General features: G+C 47.2%; 1 protein-coding gene across 5 annotated transcripts in view; it reads left to right on the plus strand.

Moving 5' to 3' along the window:
- TWSG1 (twisted gastrulation BMP signaling modulator 1) overlaps nt 1-18,532 on the plus strand; it is a 30,509-nt gene that overhangs the window by 1,879 nt on the left and 10,098 nt on the right. For all 5 annotated transcript variants that reach the window (XM_064150207.1, XM_064150204.1, XM_064150205.1 and 2 more), the window contains exons 2-4: nt 1,811-1,976; nt 12,911-13,010; nt 18,089-18,355. In XM_064150207.1, the coding sequence (XP_064006277.1) occupies nt 1,854-1,976; nt 12,911-13,010; nt 18,089-18,355 (490 nt within the window). In that variant the 5' untranslated portion in view covers nt 1,811-1,853. The remainder of the gene's footprint in view (nt 1-1,810; nt 1,977-12,910; nt 13,011-18,088; nt 18,356-18,532) is intronic.

Consider the following 18,532-nt stretch of genomic DNA (forward strand, 5'->3'; position numbering starts at 1 on the left):
CATATTTAATCTCGGCTCCCCGTGGAAGTGTTTGGATCCTCCTCCCTGGAGGGCCATAAAAGATGCAGAGGTGTGGTGCTGAGGGACATGGTTTAGCACCAGACTTGGAAGAGTTAGAGAGTGGTTGCATTGAAAGGTTCTTAACTGTTCTAACTGAAGTGGTTCTATTCTAAGGGAGACCGGTGACAAGTGGAGTCCCTCACAGGTCAGCACTGAGACTGGTGCTGCTGAACCAGTCAGTGACAAGGACAGTGGAGCTGAGGCACCCTCAGCAATTTGCCGGTGACACACTGGAGGGCAGGGATGCTGTCCAGGGGGATTTGGGCCCAAGCCAACCTCAGGAAGTTCATCAAGGCCAAATGCAAGGTCCTACACCTGGTCCAGGGCAATCTCAAGCACACATATAGGCTGGGCAAGCAGTAGCTTGGGAGCAGTCTTGAAGAGAAGGACTTGGGGATGTCAGTTGATAAAAAATTCAACATGACCCATCAATGTGAACTTGCAGCCCAGAAGGCTGTACCAAAAGCAGTGTGACCAGCAGGATGAGGGAGGTGATTCTGCCTCTCTACTCTGCTGTCATGAGACCTCACCTGGAATATTGACTCCAGTTCTGGTGCCCCCAGCATGAGAGGGATATCAAACTGCTGCAGAGGGTCCAGAGATGGGGTCTAGAGACCACAAAGATGATCAGAGGGTTGGCTGAGGCAGAGAAAAGAAAGCTCCAGGGAGCCCTTCCAGTACCTGAACAGGGCCTGCAAGGAAGCTGGGAAGGGACTTTTTACAAGGCCTTGTAGTGATAGGATGAGAGAGAATGGATTGAAGCTAGGTGAGGGCAGAGTTAGACTGGATACTAGGAAGAAATTCTTTACAGTGAAGGTGGTGAGACACAGGAACAGGTTGCCCAGGGAAACTGGATGTCCCCTCCCTGGAGTTGTTGAAGCCTGGGTTGGACGAGGCCTTGAGAAACCTGATCTAGTGGCAGGGAGGTTGAAACCAGATGATCTTTAAGGTCTCTTCCAACCTAAACCATTCTATGAATCTGTGATAGTGCAGACTCAAGATTGTTCACCTTAAGTTTACTGCAGTTCTAACATGCATAGCATAGAGTTTCAACTAAATGTCATTTTGGGGGACAAAGGGTTAGGTTTGGGCTGTTATGTGCCCAGTTTGACCTTTTTTTTCCTTTCATTTATATTGATTTCTATTGAAAAAGTTACAAGTGGTAGGGAGGTGATTCTCTCCCTCTACTCAGCTCTGCTGAGGCATCACCTGGACTATTATGCTCATCTCTGAAGCTCCTAACACAGGAAGGACTTGGAACTGTTGGATTGGGTTCAGAGAAGAGCCACGAAGACGATTAGAGGCCTGGAGCACCTCTCTTATGGGTACAGGCTTGAAAAGCTGGGGTTGCTCAGCCTGGAAAGGAGAATGCTCCAGGGAGACCTTACAGTGGCCTTCCAGTATTTGAAGGGGACTACAGGACAGCTGGAGAGGGACTTTGTAAAAACACAGGTAGTGAGAGGATGAGGGCTCATGGCTTCAAAGTGGAAGAAACTGGATTGAGATTAGAAGTTAGGAATAAATTCGTCCCCATGAGGGTGGTGAGGCATTGGAACAGGTTGACAAGAGATGCTGTGGAGGCTTGAAGTGGTCAACACCAGGCTGGATGGGGCCTTGAGCAGTGTGGTGTAGTAGAAGGTGCAGGGAAGTTGTTGGTCTTTGTTCTCCCTACCAACCCAAACTGTTCTGTGATTCTAAGTGACATTTAGCTTAGTTCCAACAGCCTTTTCTTTGCTGTTTTTTCTTTCAGTGCTGGGTGAAGTCCTGGTGAAGATCACTCACCTGCAGGAGCCATGAGGTCACAGTACATCACAGCACCCACAGTCACTGTCCTCCTGGTCCTGCTGTGGGCCCAGTCGTCGTCAGGCTGCAACAAGGCTCTCTGTGCTAGTGATGTCAGCAAGTGCCTGATACAGGTATTGCTCCTGTTTCTTTTGTCTGCCTTCAAGCTGCATAAGAAGCAGCTCTGAAGGTGTGTCTTGAAAAGACCCAGTGGTAGGAATAACCATCATTTTATGCTAAACATTCTTTCTGAAGAAGTTACTTTGGTCTCTTGCACATATAAATGCAAATTAGCAACCATTGTCTAGATAATTTGAAGTCCATGTGTACAGGAGCCTGTTTCTTTTCTGTGGAAGCCTTTTCAAGTTGAAGGGGATGATGATTAGAAGCCACTAGTAGTCCCACTGTTACTTTTCATCCTCTTTCTCCTTTATTAGTGGTGCTGTGAACAAGCAGCAATTTAGATATTTTTATTAGAGAGGTTTCTGTGGGCAAGAATTGGTTGTTGTAAAGATATCTGTTCAAGTGTGCTAACAGTGATCCCATAGCTGTTCTCCTTCTCTGTTCCCCTTAACTCATCATCTCTCCACTTCCTCAAATCCTCTGGCCCAGACAGAGGATAACATAACATCAGATCTGTACAGTTGATTGAAAGATGCCTAAGGAACTCAACTGAGGGACATGAGTAAGGTCTTAGAGCCCTGAGGTGCATTTGGAAAAGCTTTTTGATCAGGAGAGACCTCTGGCTACTGATGGTAATGAGCAAGCTCTGAAAGCATGTGGGTCTACCTGAAAAAAACAAAACCAAAACCAAACCAAATACTTTAGAGTTGAAGTAGTAGGAAATGACTGTTAAACTCAAATCCAGATGCTGCTTTTTGCTCACTGCATGTCTGTCTGCAGTGAAAGGATGCTGCTGAGACCAGGCTGCTGCTCTTACAGCAGAAGTTAAGGTGTGCAGCAGACCAAAAGTGCCTGTTTTAGCAAAATGGCAAGCAGCTCTGGTTACTACCAAGAATTTATTTACTGGTGGTGCAGTGAGCATGCTGCTTGACTCCATATTGAAGAAGCAGCATGTATCTGGGCAGCTGCAACTTCTTTAGAAGGAGCTGCTTGTTGTTGGCTCCTTGTAGCTTGGAAATGCAACTTCATATCGTTGGCTTCACTGTAGAATTGTGTCTGACTTACAAATAAAAACACCTGGCAGATTCACAGCCCCATCCTGCAGAGTGAAGGCTGGCTGCAGGCTGAGCTGTTTTCTCCTGCTTCTGGACTGCCATTGCTTCAAAACAAGAAAGTAAATAAAGAAGAAAGAAATTGCACTTCTCCCAGCCCCCCACCATGGTCTCTAAGGAAGAAAGAGACTTTTCACTTTGAACTTTCTAAAGTGTTTTTACTGCTGCATTAGGCATGGTGGTTTGTGACAAATGAATGCACTTACAGGTTCCATCTGTTGCATTTCTTCAAATCACCTTTAAGATGCTGGTTGTGATGTGGGATCTGCAAGGCATTTAAATGCCAAGTGCAGTGGTACAGATCTGTTGATTCAGAGGAAAGCTGTTGGGTCCAGATGAAGGGAAAACAGAGAAGATAGGCTGTCTCCTTTTCCTGTGCTGCCGGTGGTGGAGTGCATGAGCCATGAAAGCGCAGACATCTTGCTTCTAGTGAGTCAAGCTTGAGATGCTCAGAATTTGAGCTCTCTGAGTACATCCCAGGGGATGTGGAGCTGGAGTCCTTCCTCACCTGGGAATAAGGTGGCTGAGGTTCATTGCAGCATGGAGGTGGCTCACACAACAGTGCTGTGCTTGGAATATAAAATCATAGATTGGTTTGGGTTGGAAAGGGCCTTTAAAGATCATCTAGTCCAAGCCCCTTGCAGTCAGCAGGGACATCTGCTGCTAGAGCAGGTTGCTCACAGCCCCAAACAAGCTGTCCTGGAATGATTCCAGGGATAAGGGTTCTACCACCTCTCTAGGCAACCTGGGCCAGTGTTTCACCACCCTCAGTGTAAAGCATTTCTTCCTTCTATCTAGTTTAAATCTCCCTTTTTTAGTGTAAAATCACCACCTCTTGCCCTGTCCCAACAGGAAATTACATTGGCATCTCTTTGACAGCCCTGACCGTGCAGAGTACTGCTTTACTTGTCCTAGGAGTGTTCTCCCTGGCTTTGTACAGCTGATGTAGAATCCCTTGTTGAAGCATTTCCCTAAAATCAAAATCATTCACGATTCTCCAGGCCCCTGAAGTATCTCAGGCCATGTGGATCGTATAGGATTACAGGGGAACGCTGCTGTTGGTTCTCACCATCTGGCTGCTCTCTGCCTGCCAGCAGGCCTGACATACCAGTCAGTATCCATTCTTCACAGAGCAGATCAGGTCAGACTAGTCTGATTGTGGATTTAAAGACTCCTAAAGCTTTGGTTTAAAGCATCTTCTGTCTCGGGTGTTGTGGCAGAAGCACTGCATGGGTATGTAAAGTTGTGTTTTTCTTGGGTACAAGCAGAAGATATCTTTGGATGTTTTTCCCCCCCCCCCCTCTGAACTCTTCTGGAGAAATCCAAACTTAAAAATAAAACCCTGTGTTGAGTGAGTTTGCTTGACTCTCACATGACATTTTTCTCAAACCTATTTTTATCTCTCTTCTACTTAGGCAAAATCCATGGCTTGAAATCAAGATCAAGTCACTTAGTGGCAAGCAGGGGAGCAAACAGAATGTGGTTGTTTGTCATCTGCATCTGCCTGCAGAAAGAGAGGCTGCTGGCCTTGGAGACAAAAGACCTGCTCTTCCAAAAACCCATACAGTTAGCGTAAATATTTTTGCCAGTGTGGCTGGAAGTCAGTACAGTCATTGCTGCCACTCCTTCAGAGCTGCTCTGCTTAAGGGTGGTCCCTGCATAAATATTTATTTTTGCTAGATGCAGAGCAGGAGATCAACAGCTCGCATGCCTTCAGCTCTTCTGCACTTCCTCAGGCTCCAGTGGCGGCAGAGCTCTCAGGGGCTACTTCTTGTTTTCTTCTTTCAAGCAGAGTACCTGTAAGAAAATAGCTTGAGGCATCTGCCTGCATAAACTGCAAAAAATCCCACCATTTAGAGTGGTAGAATAGTTTTGGTTGGAAGAGACCTTTAAGATCATCGAGTCCAGCCATTAACCCAGTGCTGCTGGCTCACTGCTTAGGCATGTCCCTCAGCGCCGCATCTGCAGGTCTTTGAAATCCCTCCAGGGTTGGTGACTCCACTACCGCCCTGGCTAACCTCTTCTAGGGCTTGAAAAATTCTCCAGTGAAGAAGTTTTTCCTAATGTCCAACCTAAACCTCCCCTGGCACAACTTGAGGCCATTTCCTCTTGTCCTGTCATCTGTTACTTAGGAGAACAGACCATCACTTCCCTCGCTCTAATCACCTTTCATGGACTTGTGGAGAGTGAGAAGGTCTTCCCTCAGTCTCCTTTTCTCCAGGCTAAACACCCCCTGTTCCCTTAGACACTCCTCACCAGCCCTGTTCTCCAGACCCTTCACCAGCTTTGTTGCCCTTCCCTGGCACACTCCAGCACCTAAATGTCCTTCCTGGAGTGAGGGGTCCAAAGTTTAACCCAGTATTCAAAGTGTGGCCTCACCAGTGCTGAGTACAGGGGGACAATCGCTGCTGTAGTCCTGTGTGGCTTTTTGTAGTCGTTGACTTGGGAATGTCAGCAAGGTGGGACCACAAAATTAGCTCCCTTAAAGGCTTTGGATGTAGCTCCTTTCCCTGTCTCTGAGGTTGGGGCACTGAAGTCAGTAAGTGTTACCTTGGTTTTCAGGTAGGCTTCAGAGCCCTGGTTGCATAAGACGTGTACGTTGCAGTATTTATTCTAGCACATCTGTTGTTCACTTGCAGGCGTGGGTTGTTTTGATGTTCCCATGTGTGGATGAGATGAGAAGGCCAATTATGCTTGGTGGGTGGAGTGGAGGGACATGGAGGAAATCCTTGAAGGCAGAAACCTCTGAGATGGGACATTCCCACAATTGTTCATAGCAAACGATCTTGAGGCAAGTCCCAGGCTGGCTGTTGTGGTGGGTCAGGTTTGGGTGGAATTTGTGTGCTGTGCTGGAAGCTGAGCTTTGCTGTCTAACATCTGCAACAGCTCTTTCAACCACTGCTGTGTGTAGGAAATAAATGGTGCTGTAGTTTCAGGTCCCTCTAAAGAGGAATTGTTCTCTGGAGAATAGAGTTTTCTGTCCCAGAGTCTACATGCCTGCAGTCACCTTGGCTGCTCTACAGTTGCAATTAAAGTCTCTTTTCATCTTTGTCTTCCCCTGCTGTTAATCTTGTGTACAAACCTGCCAACTCGAAAGGGTTTCCAGCCCTGTGGTGGTACAAAACAAACCACTCCTGAACTTCAGGTCTTAGGCATCTAAAAGTGACTTTCGGCGCGGATGTTGTAGCCGTGGTACGTAACGCAGTCGGGTTAACAAAACAGTGCTGGTTGCTTTGCTTCCAGGAGATTTTCTGCTATTAAACTGTTCTAGGAAAAAAAAACATTACCTCCTTTGCTTTCACTCCCCTTTCCAAGAGTTTGCCAGTGCCTTCAGGTCCTGTTTCTGGCTCTGCTGTTTCAAGAAAGCTTTGAAAAAAGGCAGATGTTAAATACCTTGTAAAAATCTTTATTTGCTTGCTGGAGCAGAAGTGTCTTTATTGTCCAAACAAGCCTGCTTCCTATTTAATGCCATATTTTTAGCTTGAGAGGCTCATTCCTTGCCTAGCAAAACACATTCTCTGATGCACCTTTGGTAGTTCAATCTTGGGAAGCTGCCAGGTTGACTTATGAGTAATATTTTCTTCCACTAATGCCTCACCACCCCCAGCAGTTCAACAAGGAACGTTTCATTCTGCCTGGCTTCACCCATGTCTCATGTAAGCATTCTTTTAAAGAGATGTATCCTGCTCAAGTAGCCAGTGTGGATGAGTCAGGCCAGGCAGAGGGACTCAAGAGTGGTTAAGGAAACTGTGTAGATGCAAACACATCCATGGAAAAACAGACAGTTATTGCCCTGAAGAGACAGTTCTGAGGAAGGCTCTGGAGAGGAGGAGGGAGCTGGAGACCTCTGCAGAGGTCTGGTTGAGTTGCTCACTTTTCCCTCTTTCCACACCAAGTTAAACATAGAAAATAAAATGAAGACTTGCACTGCTTAGGAGCCCTCCTGTAAAAACAAAGCTGCTAAGAATGTGTTAGGTATAGTACAGTGGTCCTATTCCAAGCAAGTAGCTCCACACCCTGAAGCTCAGCAGAGTATTTGTTTATTATGATGCAAAGGAACAATTTAAAGTTGCATTCAATTCGGTGAGAACCCTCCTAGATTCACACAGTGCAGTCTGTGCACTGCAAATGACTCTAGTGGGTATTCTGGCTTTGATGTGTACACAGAAATACCTGCTCCCAAATACCAGCTTGCTGGTGCAATACCTGTAAATATAGAATCTTAGTCTCTTTATGATCATGGAGGCCTTTTCCAGCCTTAAACTCCAGTTGCTAACCCAGCACTGCAAGGTCACCACTAAACCATGTCCCTCATCTACACATTTGTTTGAACCTTTCCAGGCATATTGATTTGACCACTTCCCTGGGGAGCCTGTTCTGGGGCTTAACCACTCTTTCACTGAAAAATTATTCCTAATGTCCAACCTGACCCTCCTCTGCCACAACATGAGGTCTATAGCTCTTGTCCCGCCACTGGTTACCTGGGAGAGAGACCAATCCCTACCTCACTCCAGCTTCCTTTCGGGCAGTTGTAGAGAGCAGTAAGGCCTCTCCTCAGCCTTCTTTCTTCCAGACTGAACAAGCCCAGTTCCCTCAGGTGCTCCTCACAAGACCTGATCTCCAGACCCTTCCTCAGCTTCCCTGCCTTTGCCTCTGGACCTGCTGCAGCACTTCAACGTCCTTCTTGGAGTGCAGGGCTCAAAACTAAGCCCAGTGCTGAAGGTGTGGCCTCACTAATTCCAAGTACAGGGTGACAATCACTTCCATGGTCCTGCTGGTCACACTATTGCTGATCCAAGCCAGGATGCTGTTGGCCTTCTTGGCCATCAGAGCACATGCTGGCTGATATTCAGCCAGCTGTTGACCAGCACCCCCAGGTTCTCTTCCCCTGAGCGGTTTCCAGCCACTCTTCCCTAAGCCTGTAGCATTGCATGGGGTGGTTGTCACCAAGTGCAGGACCTGGCACTTGGCCTTCTTGATCCTCATCCCACTGGGGGTCAGTCTCTGCTCCCAGGCATCCAGTGACAGAACAAGAGGACACAGTATCAAGCTGTGCCAGGGCAGGGTTAGGCTGGATGTGAGGAAGAAGTTCTTCCCAGAGAGAGTGATTGGCATTGGAATGGGCTGCCTAGGGAGGTGGTGGAGTCACCATCCCTGGAGGTATTTAAAAGGAGGCTGGATGAGGCACTTAGTGCCATGGTTTAGTTAATTAGAAGGTGTTGGGTGATAGGTTGGACTCGATGACCTCAAAGGTCTTTTTCAACCTGCTTGATTCTGTGGTTCTGTGACCTCAGCCTATCAATCCAGCCTGTCCAGGTACCTCTGTAGTGCCATTCTACCCTCAAGCAGATCAACATTCCCATCTGACTTGGTGTTGTCACTGATGAAGTTCAACAACTTCAAAGTGAATATGAAGTTAATTGCCCACTTTGACTGTTGGAGAACAAATCAATAGGATATTTTTAGTATAGAATCAGAGAATCAACCAGGTTGGAAGAGACCTCCAAGATCATCCAGTCCAACCTAGCACCCAGCCCTGTCCGTGGCACTGAGTGCCTCATCCAGGCTTTTCTATTCTCTGGCCACGCTAGCAGCACTTTACTCATGGTTGCTTTAAAAGTTGCCTTCCTCTGCCTTTTTATTCTCCAGGGTGACACAATCTGTTTATCAAACAGTAAGATAAATAGTTGAGACCTGCGTCATTCAGTCACATAAGTCATCTTCCTAACTTTGTGATGTCTCTCCCTTGAGGAAAAACACTGTATATTTTATTAAGGAGCCTGGCTTTTTTTTTCCTTCATCTTTCACTTGGAAACAGTCTGGTAATAGGTGACAGTCATAAACTCTGAGGATGCAAAAAAGTGAAAGATGTTGGTGGCTTTGCACTCTCTAAATAAAAATGGAAGGCTTTACCAAGACTGCGTATTGCAGCAGTGCCTGTGGAGCAGGAGCTCACTGCAGCCACTCAGCAAGGCAAACAGTTCCCAGCACTCTGTGCAGGCAACAGCGTTTCTCACCATCATGTGGAGCACTCAAGAGTTTGTGAATCCAGTTGCTTAGCTGGCTTCTGTAATCTGGGGTGAAGTGAATGGAAAAACAGCACATCAGTGGATTCCTAACTGCATTAATACATCACAGCATGTCTGCAGCTTTGGGGCTGGCTTCAGTGTTAGTCCAGATCTGAGTGCCCTGAAGCTTGCAATCGTAGAATTGTGTGGGCTGGAAAAGAGCTTTAAGGTCAAGTCCATCTGTTAACCCAGCACTAGCAAGACACCACCAAACCATGTGCCTCAGCACCGCAACTACACAGCTTTTAAATGCATCCAGGCACCATCACTCTACCTCTTCCCTGGGCAGCCCGTTCCAGGGCTTGACAACCCCTTTGGGGGAGATTTTTTTCCTGATACCCAAGCTAAACTTCCTCTGGTGCAACTTGAGGAAGTTTCCTCTTAGCCTATTACTTGTTACTAGGGAGGAGACTGACACCTACCTCACTATAACATCCTTTCAGGTAGTTGTAGAGAGGGAGAAGGTCTCCCCTCCCTCTCCTTTTCTCCAGGCTAAACAATCCCGATTCCCTCAGCTGCTCCTCACAAGACCTGTTCTCTAGACCCTGTGGTCGTTGAGTCCAACTGTGTGCACACAACTTCTTTTGCTGTATTCTTAAACCCTTTCCCTAGCCTTTCACTCTGGCCTTGCCCTCTCAAAACACGCTCCTGGCTCTTCTGTGACTCCCTGAGTGACTCACAGGGCTGTGGACGTTTGTGGTTGCCAGAGGAAGCATGAGGTGCACCTCTGCCTTGCCTAGCCTAGCCAATGCATTCCTGATGTTTGGTGTAAAAACTCTTGCTTTCTTCTTGTCTCTTGGGGACAATCTTTTCAGCAGGGCCTATTGTGACAGGATGAGACAGGATGAGGGGTGATGGTTTGAAACTGAAAGAGTGAGATGGGAGATTTAGGCTGGAGGGAAGGAGGAAAGTTATTACCTTGAGGGTGATGAGACACTGGCTCATGTTGTTCAGAGAAACAGTAGATGCCCCATCCCTGGAAACATTCCAGGTGAGGTTTTCTTGGAGCTCTGAGCAGTGTGCTCTAGGTGTAGATGTGGATTAGATGACCTTTAAGGGTCTCTTCCAACACAAACCATTCTATGATTTCAGAATTCTTTACCTGAAGTATAACAGCAGCAGGCAGAGATTTACTTCAAAAGTGGAGTTTTGTCCCCTTAGCTTCTTCCCAAGAAAGCCTATGTGGGTGATAAACATTTGTGTTGGCCAGTGAGGTCTGGTATCCCTCACCTAGCTGTGGTTAGCTGAGGTGGATCAGCTTTAGGAAATGTTTCTTCTTCAGAGAGAGGGTTCTCAAACACTGGAATGGGCTGCCCAGGGCAGTGGTGCAGTCACCATCTCTGGAGGTGCTTTAGCAGTGTGTGGACCTGATGCTTAGAAATGCGGTTTAGTGCTGACCCTTCAGTGCTGGGTTAGGGTTGGACTGGATGATCTCTGAGGTCTCTTCCATCCAGATGTTTCCTGTGAGTCTGTGATCCTCGACTGGTGACTCCAGATTAGGAGACTTTCATGCCAAACCATCTTCCTGCCCTTCCCTCTCATCCATGTGCATCTCCCAGCCACACTGCAGCATGTCCCTCCTCTGCTTCTGGAGAACAGGATCAAAGGGCAGGGATGGGCGTTGGCCTCCCAGTCCAGTGAGTAGCAGAGATTTGGCAGTGGCTGTTCCAGTAAAGCTAGGGATGGGAAGGAACCTGTGGTCAGTGTTTCCAGTAATGGGTTTTTGTTTCCTCACCAGTGTGCCTAACGTGACAGGAAGGCAGATGCCTAAGAGCCTGGTTCTGAGGACAGGACAACCAATGTGACTGCTTGAGTGCCCACATTTTGCACTTCAGCCTGATCCCAGCCCATATATTATCTTACTGTAGCCACAGTCTTTCAGCCAAACTGGAATTGCTAGTGTGGATTTGAGCTAGAGGGAAGGAGAATGCTTAGTTCTTACATTTCCTTCAGCTGGGTTGGTTGTTTCCATGCTGCAAGGTCCACAAGAGTAGGTCTTCAGCAGAGGACTGCTACCTCAGTACCTTCAGGCTTAGGTAATTTAAAGAGAAAGCTTTGACTTCCAGTTCATAGGTTCATAGAATGGTTTAGATTGGAAGAGACCTTAAAAATCATCTAGTTCCCACCCCTCTGCCATGGGCAGGGACACCTTCCACTAGACCAAGTCCCTCGAGGCTTCATCCAACCTGGCTTTGCTCCAGAAGTGTTGCAACTCCCCCAAGGTGCTGATTTTTTGGAGAGAGGGGATTGTTTTCCTACTATCATCAGCTGAACCTGAGCGAGGGGAAAATGATCTCGTCCAGTATTGCTAATGGAGAGTGATGTGTGACCAGCATTGAGATGCAAAAAAATCCTGTGTCAGATGACTCAGCTGAGGAAGTGCCTTTTAGAATCCACAGTGAGGTGTGAAGGTAGGCACGGTGCATTGCCTTGGGTATGTACATGTGGCTCAGAGTAACCTCCTTTTTTAGCTTAATTATAGCCTAAGTGTGCTATTTATACGTAAAGAAACAGCCTTCACCGCCTTTCCTGTTGTGATGGCAAAAGCAGTAAAAGCCCTTGCAGGTCCAGGCATGCATTCCATGCACACTCCTCCCCCATCAATGGGATTTTTGTCTCTTTTAAAAGCTGCCTGCAGATTAGGATGTCACATGAAAAAATAAATAAAAATGAAGCTTTTGTGAGCTAAGGTAGGATTTGGCTGGCAGTGTTTTGCTGTTTCTCCTTGTATTAGTGTGCCAAGCTGCTTTTAATACCCTAATTTGAGTTGTGGCTTGAGGAAGAATCTCTCTGCCATATTTTGCTCTGGAGCCCCCAACAGAAGAAAGAGATGGAACTGTTGGAGTGGGTCCAGAGGAAGCCACGAAGATGAGCAGAGGGCTGGAGCACCTGTGCTGTGAAGGCAGGCCAAAAGAGCTGGGGAAGCAAAGAGTAGGCTGTGGGGAGATCTTGTGGCCTTCCAGTGTTTGAAGTGGGCCTGCAGGAGAGCTGGACAGGGACTTCATATCGGGTAATGGGTAATGGCTTCTAACTGGAAGAAGCTGGATTGAGATTAGACATTAGGAAGAAATTGTAGGTAAGAGTTGTGATGACAGGGTGAGGGGTAATGGGTTTAAACTGGCAGAGGGGAGATTTAAAGTAGATGTTAGGAAGAAGTTCTTCACAGTGAGGGTGGTGAGACACTGGCACAGGTTGCCCAGGGAGGTTATGGCTGCTCCCTCCTTGGAGGTGTTCAAGGCCAGGTTGGATGAGGCCTTGAGTGACCTGTTCTAGTGGGAGGTGTCCTTGCCTGTGGCAGGGGGTTGGAACTGGATGAGCTTTGAGGTCCCTTCCAGCCTAAACCATTCTATGATTCTATGAAATTCTTCCCTGTGAGGGTGGTGAGGCACTGGACCAGATTGCCCAGAGAAGTTGTGGAGGCTCCAAGCCTGGAATTGTTCAAAGCCAGGCTGGATGGGGCCTTGAGCAATGTGGTGTAGTCTGTGCCCACAGCAGGGAGGTCAAAACGAGATGATCTTTGGGCTCCCCACCAACCCAAACCATCCTGTGACTCTAAGATTTCACTTGTGTTCCAACAGCCTTGTCTTTGCTGGCTCAAAGCCAGGTTATATGTGGCTTTGAGCTCTCTGCTTTTGCAATAGATGCCCCTGCCCATGGCAGGGGGCTTGGAACTAGATGATCTTTGGGGTCCCTTCCAAGCCAAACCGTTCCATGATTGGCCTGGGCGGATTTGGCAGCGATGTGATGAGTTTGTGTTGCTTTCAGGAGCTGTGTCAGTGCCGCCCTGGGGAAGGGAACTGCTCCTGCTGCAAGGAGTGCATGCTGTGCCTGGGGACGCTCTGGGATGAGTGCTGTGACTGCGTTGGTAAGTTTGCTTGGGGATTTTCTTCTGGTTTGGTTTGGGGCTTTTTTTTTTTTGATTTAAATTGCTTCCACCTGCCACCAGCTGAGCTCACAGCCTTAGAATAGAAGTCAAACATCAGGACAGAATCTGTGCTTTAAACATCTTGCAGCTTATTCTGTGGGTACGAATAAACTGCTGTGGGGAACCAAGCATTTGGAGGCTCCATCTGCTCTGTGGAGAGCGGGGTGGGGGTGGTCCAGATCTTTCTTTGTTAATGTCATTGTAACTATTAATTCTGTCTCAATGACAGAAACTCCCTTTTTGAACTGAAGCAGCATCTGCTTCGCAGTACTGGATACTGTATGGAGGTTTCTATTGCAGATAACACCAAGCTGGGTGGGGATGTTGATCTGCTTGAGGGTAGGGAGGCTCTACAGAGAGATCTGGACAAGCTGGATCAATGGGCAGGCCAGTAGGATGAGGTTCAGCAGTAATGCTGTTCTTGTTAAGACTGTCCTCTAACTCTACACTAAGAATTTCTCTGTCTCTTTGTTACCCTCCATGAAGAGCAGATGAAAAACCCAATGAGAACGTTGGGCTGTGCACAATCACAAAGGTTCACAAGGGAACTCAAACTGAGGTTGTCTCTGTGTGGTACCAGTCAGTACACATTGCAGTTTACAGAATCAAGGAACTGTTTTGGTTGGAAAAGACCTTTAATGTCATTAAGTCCAGCTGTTAACCCAGCACTACCAGGTCGTCACTAAACTGTGTGTTCCTCTGCACCCCATCTACACAGCTTTTAAATACATCTAGGCATGGTGACTCCCACCACTGGCCTGGGCAGCCTGTTCCAGGACTTGACAGCCCTTCTAGGGAAGAAGTTTTTCCTAATGTCCAACCTGAACCTTCCCTGGCACAAGTTGAGGCCATTTCCTTTTGTCCTATCACTTGTTCCTTAGGAGACCAACTCACACCTCATTACAACCTCCTTTCAGACAACTGTAGAGAGCTCTAAGGTCTCCCATTAGCTGCCTTTGCTCCAGGCTAAACAACCTCAGTTCCCTCAGCTGCTTCTCTTAGGGCTTGTGCTCTAGACACTTCACCAGTGTCACTGCCCTTCTCTGGACTTGCTTCAGCACCTCCATGTCCTTGGATTCAGACAAAGAATTCTTTCCTCATGTTCAGAGGGAACTTCCTGTGTTCCAGTTTATGCTCACTGCCACTTCTCCTGTCTCTGGCCACCACTTAAAAGAATCTGGCCTCAGATGTGTGAAAATGCTCTTTTCTAGTGCAGTCCTTTGCTCCTCCTGTCCCCTCAGGGTACCAGTATGCTTCCTGGCACCCTACTTTTTGCTTGCTTGTTCTTAGCTTTGCGTTACTGTCTTGCAGTTAGCAGTGGAGTGGGATGGTCCTGTCATTTGTGCTTCCTCCCAATGGCATCTTTTCAGCCCCTGCACCCTGCGGAGGAGATACATTTAAAGAGATGATAGTAGGACTGGTGAGGAATAGGATAGGAGGTTATTTTACCTGGTTTGGGTTCTTTTAGCTAGTTCTGAACCATTATCACCTGTAGAAAGCAAGGCTTAGTGTGCCAGTGTCCTCCAGAAAGAGGAAGGACCTACCTATTGAGACTGTGGAGCAAAAAAGCCAAGTTCCCACAGGGATTTTTTTTCTAAATCCCATGTTTTTGCTGCCCTTTCCTGTGGTGTTCTCCCAAAGGTAGGTGTGCTAGTTCGAAGGTTAATGAGCTTTTGGGTTCCGTTTCCCAGTACTGTGTGAATTAGAACATTTCCTGATGGTGCTGTGGCTTTTGGTTCTATGCTAAGGTCCTCTTCCTCTTGTCTGCAGCTCTGCAGTCATCTCTGCTGCAGCCTTATTCAAATGAGGAAACTGGAGTGCATGCCATTCCCAGTGTCCTGGAGACAGGTCTGTGCTGATAGCTGAGCTGGTAGCTAAGTCTCTTTTTAAGCTGATCATGTCTCATGTAAGGACAGGTCGGTTGTCACAGCCTTCAGGTCTGCTCTGAGGTCAGGAGTTACATCCCATCTCCAACACTAACTTTACTGATGCCCTGTGTTTGTGTGGATGTTCTCTCCCTTCTCTGGCAGGGAAAAAAGCACTGGAGGACGAGAACAGCAACAGGTTCTTTTTTCCTTTGTTTTTTCTAGGCTTTGTGACTTAGATTTCTCCAGTTCCTCATGTCAAGCCTTATTTGCATCCACCGTAGCCCATTTCTGCATCCCCTCATCCATTCCAGAGTAATAAACATAGAATAGTTTAGGTTGGAAGGGACCTTAGAGATCATCTACTCCAACCTCCCTGCTAAGGTCAGGGATACCTCCCAGCTAGACTTGGCTTCTCATGGACTCTTCCAACTTGGCCTTCAACATCTTCAGGGAGGAGGCATCCACAATCTCCATGGGCAGGCTATTCCAGAGTCTTGCCACTCTCATACTGAAGAACTTCTTCCTAAGATCCAGTCTAACCCTGCTCTCCCTTAGCTTCAAACCATTTCCCCTTGTCCTGTCACTGGACACCCTTATGAAGAGTCCCTCTCCAGCCTTCCTGCAGGATCACTTCAGCTACTGGAAAACAGCTATAAGGTCCCCCCCAGAGTCTTCTCTTATCCAGGCTGAACACCTTCAGCTCCCTCAGCCTATCCTCATAGCAGAGGTGTTCCAGCCCTTGGATCATCTTTGTGGCCTTCCTCTGGATTCATTCCAACAGCTCAGTGTCCTTCTTATGATGAGGACACCAGAACTGGATGCAGTATTTGAGGTGGAGTCTCACCAGAGCAGAGTAAAGGGGCAGAACCACCTCTCTTGACCTGCTGGAATTATTTTTCACTGTGATCTGATGTTTGGAGGAGAGGTTTGTTCCTTTTCCTACCCAGTACTTGGCTCACCTTTTTATAGGAGCAGACTAACTTGTGTTACTCTTTTTGTTGAGTGCTGGTAATGCCAACCCCTGGCTTAGGACGTGCCAGATCTGATGCTAATACTCATGGATGAGCCTGGCTCTGCTTTTGTCATTATGGAAATACCTCTCAGACTTGAAGAGCTTGTAGGCTTGCTATGAAGCTCTAGTTTAATATGATTTCTGAAGCTCAAATCATAGAATTGCTTTGGTTGGAAAAGACCTTTAAAATCATCGAGTCCAACCATTAACCCAGCACAGCCAGATCACCACTAAGCCATGTCCCTCAGCACCCCATCTACACAGCTTCTAAATTCCTTCAGGGATAACAACTCCACTGCCTTCTTAGGCAGCCTCTTCCAGGGCCTGACAACCCTTTCAGTGAAGAAATCTTCCTGATACCCAACCTGAACCTCCCCTGGTAGAACTTAAGGCCATTTCCTCTTCTCCTAATGTATCTGCAGGGCAGGAGATGCTTCTTTGGTTGCGTGGAGCAGGTAGACTTGGAACATTTTCTGTCCCATGTGGCTTTGATGCTTTATGGACTGGTGTGCTCTGCAGCTGTAGCTGTCTAAAACTCTGTCTGTGGAGCTACCCAAAATGATATCCAGATGTGCATGAGGAAAATGGATTTGTCTGTCTCTTGCCAGGTGACTTGTAGTCGTGTTTTACAGCTCTGAGTTTAAATACCTCTGTAGATACAACTTTTCTTTCTGATCTTGTTTTCAGTGTTGGGATTAAATCCAGATACCCTTCAGTTTCACAGCTAGCAGTAAATGTTAGTGCTTAAATAGTTAATGAAAAACTGTCACCAGCAGTGCACATTGTGGCAACATTTTGTAGGAAGTGGCAAAGAGAAATAAGAGGTTACCAAAAAAGGTAACACAAAAGACAATGAGGATCAAGGAAGAGGTAACCTGGAAATAAGCACTTTGCCTGCAGTGACCCTTCCAACTAAGCAGCAAAACAGGGTTCATCTCTGCTGTCTCTAAGCAGATAAAGTAATTCATACTCTTGCTCCCTCCTGATAGTGATCTTTGCAGCTCTGGCAGGCAACTAAAAAGATCCAGTGCACGGCCGCAGCCAGTGAGATCGAATACTCAAACTGTGATCACAAGTTTCCTGCACCTCAGGACCTCTCCAGATACCATCTTTGTTCAGGCATAAGCTTTCAGGCTGGGTTTGTGGTGGTATCTGTTTTACTGTGCTTTGTCTCTTGTCCCAGGGGAAACAAACCCTGCGTTGAACTCTTCATGTTGTGAGCTGCGATGTCAGCCTGGAAAGGGAAGCAAAGTGCTCTTTAGAGGAGGTCTTTGCACTTGAAGCTCACGGGTGTGTTTTAGAAGCATTGAATGGTTTAGGCTGGAAGAGACTTTTCATATCAAGTCCAAAAGTTAACCCAGCACTACCAAGTCACTACTAAACCACGTTCCTCTGCACCACACCTACATGGCTATTAATTTCCTCCAAGGATGGTGACTCTGCTATGTTCCATGGCAGCCTGTTCCAGGGCTCAACAACCCTTTGGGGGAAGACATTTTTCCTAATATCCAGCTTGATCCCTACCCTGGCACAACATGAGGCCATTTGATCTCATCTTGTTGTTTGTTACTTGGGAGAAGCTACCCACCCTCACCTCACTCCAGCCTCCTTTCAGGAAGAGAGTAGAGGGTTCGGGTAGAGAGTAGAGAGTGAAATCTCCCCTCAGCCTCCTTTTTCTCCTGGCTAAAACAACCCCAGTTCCCTCAGTGTTCATAAAATCTGTTCTCCACATCCCTCGCCAGCTTCATTGTCCTTTTCTAGACCTGCTCTAGCACTTCAGTTTCCTTCTTGGAATGGAAAGCTGCAGAGATCTGAAAGCTGCTCTTATGGAAACCTGATCCTCCTTTGTCTGATGGCATTTCAGCTGTTGAGCTAAGAGTGGGGGTATATACTCAAGGACTCTTACAATCACAGAATGGTCTGGGTTGAAAGAGACTTCTGAAGATCATCTGGTCCAACCCCTGCTGCTCAACTAGATCAGGTTGCCCAGAGCCCTGTCAAGCCTCACTTTAAATATCTCCAGTTGTGCTTAAGCAAAAAAAAAACAACCCCACAAGACAGTTCAAAATTTCTGGCTGTTCAGTTAAGGAGAAGCATTTTGGGAGTTCCCTGTAACTTTCTGTCCCATTGCTCTGCAGGTATGTGCAACCCTCGCAATTACAGTGACACGCCTCCAACGTCCAAGAGCACTGTTGAGGAGCTGCATGAACCAATTCCTTCCCTCTTTCGGGCACTGACAGAAGGGGACACTCAGCTGAACTGGAATATTGTTTCCTTCCCTGTGGCAGAAGAGCTGTCACACCACGAGAACCTTGTTTCCTTCCTAGAAACAGTGAACCAGCCCCAGCACCAGAATGTCTCTGTTCCAAGCAACAACGTCCATGCACCGTACCCCAGTGACAAAGGTAATGAGTCTAGTGGCTAAATTTCATGTGCTTCCTCTTGTCTTTTCCAGGAGCCTTCTCCTTGCACCTTCTCTCCTTGTCTGTGCTTGCTGCTTCTTCTTCCATAAAAACTGGGAAAGCTCCATCTAGTTTGGAGCATGATGTTAACAAAAGGAGTGAAGCAAAAGTATTGAGGAA

Source organism: Pogoniulus pusillus, chromosome 10, assembly GCF_015220805.1.
Source record: "Pogoniulus pusillus isolate bPogPus1 chromosome 10, bPogPus1.pri, whole genome shotgun sequence".
NCBI lineage: Eukaryota > Metazoa > Chordata > Aves > Piciformes > Lybiidae > Pogoniulus > Pogoniulus pusillus.